Source organism: Cibotium barometz, chromosome 22 (assembly GCF_041138505.1).
Source record: "Cibotium barometz isolate CiBa-2024 chromosome 22, ASM4113850v1, whole genome shotgun sequence".
Taxonomy (NCBI): domain Eukaryota; kingdom Viridiplantae; phylum Streptophyta; class Polypodiopsida; order Cyatheales; family Cibotiaceae; genus Cibotium; species Cibotium barometz.
This window is the reverse complement of record NC_141067.1, coordinates 29,482,665-29,489,061: the sequence shown is the minus strand read 5'-3', so window position 1 is coordinate 29,489,061 and position 6,397 is coordinate 29,482,665. Positions and strand designations below refer to the sequence as shown.

General features: G+C 43.0%; 1 protein-coding gene across 1 annotated transcript; it reads left to right on the top strand.

Moving 5' to 3' along the window:
* The first annotated feature begins 780 nt into the window (after positions 1-780).
* On the top strand, positions 781-5,517 carry LOC147626515 (uncharacterized). The gene is made up of 3 exons (XM_086816597.1): positions 781-1,049; positions 4,399-4,543; positions 4,636-5,517. Exons 1-3 carry the CDS (start codon positions 942-944, stop codon positions 5,196-5,198), a joined length of 816 nt encoding a protein of 271 aa, XP_086672723.1. The 5' UTR covers positions 781-941; the 3' UTR covers positions 5,199-5,517.
* Positions 5,518-6,397: the final 880 nt, after the last annotated feature.

The window sequence follows — 6,397 nt, the reverse complement described above, 5'->3', positions numbered from 1 at the left end:
GTACCGAATAATGAAAGACTTGTGACCCATGTTCTCACTTTTTAATTTTCAAATGCACTTTGACATGTATGTTTTTAGTTTTCAAATGTACCTAGTCGTCTATGACAATCAATGTCTCAAAAAAAAACTTTTTTTTAGTAGTAAAGGTAATGCTCGAGAGTAACCAAGATTTAGCACTAAATTAGAAGAAGTAGGGATTATAATGAAAGATTTGTGACCCGGGATCTCGAAAAAAAAACGTTTTTTAGTAGTAAAGGTAATGCTCGAGAGTAACCAAGATTTAGCACTAAATTAGAAGAAGTAGGGATTATAATGAAAGATTTGTGACCCGGGATCAAGATTTTCAATGCCAACGTGAAAATTTGCACTGCAAACCGGGTTTTCAAGCCCATAGGACAACTATCAGTAAAGCTCATTTTAAGATCCTTTACGCACGCAATGAAGAAAGGAAAAAAGCCTAGAAAAGGGGAGATCTCCCCCTGGGCCTCCCATTCTCATGGGCCAGGCGTTTATCTCCGTGGCCCATGTGGGAAAAGGGAGACAGTATGTAAACACCCCCCAAATCAAATATATTCAATAACACCCGAATCCGAGAATCCGAGTTACCATATATAACATATTCAATAACACCGGAATTAATTATAGCTTATAATATATTCAATCAATATCAAAAAGTGTAAGATCAAATAACAATTAGGTTAAATAATTATCATGGAGATGTGAGACACACAAAAGAGACTTCTGAGAGAGCTAAAAGCTTTCTTTTTCATTGTAGTCCCTCTTTCCCGCCTCTCCTCATCTTAACACACACACACACACACACGTGTACACGCTCTCTTTGCCTTTCTTTTCTCTAGCTACTGCCCCTTTCCCCTCTCGTTTCATTTGCTCAATTTTTGTACCTGTGGCTTCTTCTTCTTTTCTCCTCCTCCTCCTCCTCTATGGAGCCTGTGGAGCAGCAGGAAGCCCCTCCTTTCAGCAGCTACGACACTGCTACCCCTGACAAGTCCCCCCCAGAGCTCCTCGCGCCCCCAGGCTGGCAGAAAAAGGTCCGTAAAACACAACCCTTCCCCCTAAATTTTGCTTCAGTTTTGTCAAATTTCGTTTCGTTTCTGTTGAATTTCTCTCCATTGTGTCAAGTTTAGCTGCATTTTTGACAAATTTTTCCTTATTCGGGCCAATTTTGCGTAATTCCTGCTGGATTCGGTTGGTTTCTGTCAAATTTTACGTCATTTCTGTCCAATCTCGCCTAACTTTTCCGAAATTTCCTTCACTTCCAAATTCCGCCTCAATCTGGTCCAATTCCCGTTCAATCTTTTGCCTTCTGTTCAAACCCGCCTCAATTTTGGCCGTGTAGTACAAACTGCCCTCCAATTTCATGCCGTTTCTTGTCGAGAAGGGGGAAAAACTGGTGCCTCGTGTGTAAGCTCAAGACCATGCTATTATCAACAGAATTTCGGCTTTGAGTTTTTTGCTTTGTGAAAAAATCCCAGGGAATCAAGAAGGGGAAAGATTTGGTGGGCTTTTCTGGGAATTTTCCTAAACAGTAGATCGCAGAGAGAGGGAATTGTCAGCGTTGTGAGGCCCAATTCATGTCATTCTGGCTTAAAATTGAGGTAAGCTTCACCTCAACGTGGTGCAATTCCTTTACAAGAAGGGGTCTCACAACTAGGTGAGTTTTTAGCCAATTTTCTTATATAGGGTCCGTTGGTGGCTTTGCAACTGTGACCAAGCCCAAGTTATGCTTCAATCTCTTGTTTTAGGATGCCAAGGAAGGGGGAAGACTGCGGTAGTTTGTTACACTATACAAAATTGTACTGTAATTGTTCGATGAGTTGCTAAACCACATGATTTTCAAGATTTAATTATATTTATACTGTACTAGTGCTGGGGTTTGAATCCTGTACGTCCACAAGCCGAGGGCTTTACCACTCGGGTTAGAGCAATTCTTCAAAAAATATCATAATAAGAATTCACAATATTAATTTTGTTAAAACCTAATCTTTTTAGACACTGGATGTGTAGCCTAGCAGTGTGGGTTTATGCCCAGGAAGGGAGAGGTCCCGAGTTAAAATCCCGGTGGGTTCCCTGGTAGCATTCAGGCCGGTTGTGGCCATAATTGTATTGCCTACGGAGACCAAGCCGCCTTCGGGGGGCACTCAAGTTGCTACTACTGAAGGATCTACTCTAAGGGGAAAAAAATAATAATCCTTAACTCCTCTTGAGAGTTTAATGGTAGCAGACCCACACAGTGACAGATTTGGGATCTTACCTCCTGTGGGACAGGAGTTTAGCCAGCCTTACCCAACTAGATAATTCACACTTCATTCAGAGGATTGAGTTCTCTGGCCTCCCAAGGCAGTGTTTTGTCTGCTGTCAGATGGGGCACCTCATGCAGTCTGGCCTGTTAGAGGTGGCAGTTCTCGTAGCTACTCTCTGGTTATCGCATGACTGGAAGTTGTGGTGGATTATCCCATATGCAAGAGCATGGAAAGTTGAAGAGCCATATATAGGGTGTGATGGCACCTTGTCATAGATATCTCCTCCGGCCGAGTTTGGGGGGAGCAACGGTTTGGAGATGGGAGCCCAGCCTCTGACGTTGCTCAGTGCCCTAGTGTGGTGTGCATGCTACTGCTGCGTGACTCTGACTTGGTATCAGAGCTCGGCTGTGTGGTCCTGGGCAGTCCTAACCTCTGTTTGATCGAGGTGCTCAAATTGAAGGAGGGTGTTGAGGTGGCAATTCTCATAGCTACTCTCCGGTTATCACATGACTGGAAGTTGTGGTGGATTATCCCATATGCAAGAGCATGGAAAGTCGAAGAGCCATATATAGGGTGTGGCATAGACATCTCCTCCGGCCGAGTTTTTTGGGGAAGCAATGGCTGGGAGATGGGAACCCAGCCGCTGACGTTGCTCAGTGCCCTAGTGTGGTGTGCGTGCTGCTGCTGCATGACTCTGACATTGCCACCCTATGTGTATGAGCAACCTTGCCAGCCATCTTTGCCCCAGGTTCTCTCCCCTTTCCAGGTGGATAGAGAGGCTTTCCCAACTCCCCCCCCCCCCCCCAACTCTCTCCCACCAGCACACCCTGGACATGGAACCCAAGGTAATGGTGGCTGCCCACCAATCTTTTCCCTACATCACTAAATCCACCAAGGAACTGCCGGTAATCTTTACCATGCAAAATGGCAGGTATGATGATGAGTGCAAGACAATACGCAGGTGTTGCAATGAGCAGGACATTCTTGTGCATGTCAAACTGAATGAGAATACAAACGCTTGGTCCAACGCAAGAAGTGTGTGTTTCTAGAAGCCAATGAAGAGGAATTGCTTAGGATGCTGTATAGCAATATTTGTAAGGATTTCTGGTCGAGATTTCCAGAACAAATATCAGTATTCCTCCTTAGAGACGTAGTGAGACGTAGTGATATGGAAAGCGTGCATTGAGGCTCTCTAGAACATACGAGCTTACACCTGGTATCTTTTCGATATCTGGTGCCCCATTACCTCCTCTTTGTTCTCCACCAAATATGTCAGCAAAGTCATCCATAATTTAAATATTCTGTTGGTGTAAGCTGGTATCTTCAATACCTGGTGGCCCATTGCCTCCTCCTTGTTCTCCACCAATTCCTCAGGAAAGTCATCCATAATTTAAATGTTCTGTTGGTTCATGTAGCAGCAAGGGTAGTATTTAGGAGTAGTAGCACATCGTTGAAGGGAGAGAAAAGAAAGGAAATTTTATTAATGTCTAACAGCAGATCAAAGGGTCTATGAGACAATGGTCATCAATATACATTCAATATGCCCAGTGGCATATAACATGAAAACAATAAAGCTAAAAACTGACGACTGCACAGGCAAAGTAGTTATTTAAAGAATGCAAACTCGGGCCTAGAGTATGCACAAGAGTAAGCGGTAACTTTATGTACCGAAAGAAATTGGCAGCAGCTTGGTTAGACCAATAATCCCACACCTAAAAATAAGGTCCTCCCCCCACATTTTTTGTCACACGAGACTTGAGCTTGAGCAGCAACAAAGAGCATAAAGAGGAGAGCTTGCTCATTGTCTAGCTGGCTTCCTGAGTCTGTGAGAGTTTCAAATTTTAAGCCATCTAATGCTAGTTGTGCATAGTCTTTTGAGACAATGGCTGCAATTCTTACTTTTGTGTATGGTCCATAGGAGTGTGGGATTGTATGATAGCTCCACATATGAACAAGAACAGCTTACAGGTTGTATGTGAATCACGATGTCACATGGTCTGTGGATTCCTTCGAGGCTTGAGTTTTGAGTTGTTCATGCTGTCTGTCACATTTGAGACTTCTAACATCCACAGTTGGTGTGATGCCTGAAATGATTTGTTCTCATCCACGCATTGCTTGGATTTATTGGTGATACCAGATTGCTTCCTTGAAGAAGGGAGGGAGAAAGGATGTCTTCTTTGTCTCACCAGATGGTGAGGAAATAAAGTCAAAACGCTTGCTAGACCGTTATCTCAAGAGTCATCCTGGTGGTCCTGCTGCATCTGAATTCGACTGGAGTACTGGTATCTATCTTCCCGTTATTCTTTATTTCTATATATTTTCCTCGGGGCTTTCTACCAGCTTAAAATCACCGCTTTGCATGGCTTTCTTTCAGGTGAGACTCCAACAAGGAGGTCTTCACGGCTTAGTTCGAAGACACACCCTTCTCCTCTTGACAGTCCAGAAGGTGGATCAGGCGGGAAACGCCCCAGGAGGAAAGCTGAGAAGGATGAAGAGATGTTTGAATTTGAACCAGTTAATCCATCTACTGTCACTAAAACAGATGAAAAGAGCTCAGAACTGGAAGGAGGGATCCCATGTGGTGCCACTAAAGCAGATGAAGAGATGCTAGAACATGAAGAAATTCCATCTAGTGTTGCTAAAACAGATAAAGAGATGGAAGATGTGGGAAAGAAAGAGGAAGTGAAGACATCACAAGACCCTACTGTGCCATCTGCTGCCCTTGTGGATACACAGGAAGATGATCAGGAGAAGGTAGAAGAAGTGCAAATGCCATGTGAAGAGAAGTCGGCAGGAGAGAAGTGTCAAGTGAGTGAGGTTGATGAAGTGAATGCTCTCAACGGTGGCGGCAGTGAAGGTGCAAAAAAAACTTCTAGTGAGTTTCAGAAGTACCCTGAAGCTCAAAATCTCTCAATGCCTGTTGGTGTAAGCACCTGACTCTCTTTAGTTTTTCTTTGAAGGCTAGTGGGTTGTACGGGGTAGGGGTTGCATATAGGAAGTTTATTGAGAGAGCTAGGATGTGACCCCATGCTTTGGGAGCTTGTTGATGGCTTTAAATTTGTATTGGTAATGCTCTGTCTAGATGATGAGGCTTTCAGCTGCTAATGAACCATGGTAGCAAGTGAATGTTTGTTCTTGTATTGGATGGTCTAGCTATGTGCATACAAATAGCATTTTGCTAGCTTTTCAATTTGACCTTGAAGAAAGGGAGTCCATGTCATTTGTAAGCTTTGAATTTAAAGAGGCTTTATAGACATACCCCTGTCGGTGATAAAGGGAGATGTCACCCACATGTCTTTGCAGCTCCTCCATCCAGCCCCCGTCCGTCTGCTGATGGGTGGGGGAGATGTCTAAGCTTGTCTGTATAGACACTAGCACATCTGGGTTGCAGCTGCTTGTTTAAGAAGAGGATGAGGACATCTTACTTGTTTGACAGAGGCCTTTATTTTGGCTTAGTTACCTGAAGTGTTCACAGATTATATTACGTAGTAAAGCCAGCACAATAAGCACATCTTCTTTTGAGTAGTCACTAGTATATGCATTACTTATATATATTACATATTAATGCATAAATCACCACAATTAGTTTCTGTGTTGGTATGATGTTAAGTATGCCAAAACTTTGTGGTACTGCCCCAAGGAGTACACATTGCAACATGTTCTTTTTTGTACTAGTTAATAATTTTTCCATGGTCTTTGATCCTGTCTTATGCATATGACATTGTGAGCCTTGGGGAAAAAGGCCCGGTCGAAGGTTGTTGGTCAAGATTCAAGGGATCCCAGTTTCAAGGGTGAAGTTTTTTTCTTTCTTTTGCAATTTCTATTTTTGAAATTGGAATTTGGCTTAAATGTGTGCTTATTAGCATTACTGCATATGTTTGGCTTCCTTTTAAAGTGATGACTATTGAGAATGATTGTAATTTACTTTGTGCAAGTATATTTATTGTTTGCCATAAAAGTGACTTGACACCCTTTAGCAAATGGGTCTTTAAAAATTGTTTTTTGTGTACGAAGGGTGTAGGCCTATTCACCTGTCATTAACTAATTAATGCCTTGCACTTAAACTTGCCTAAGGTCCTTAACCTTACTAAACTTACTACATCCAAATGCCCGGTCGATCTACCATGACGCTAGCC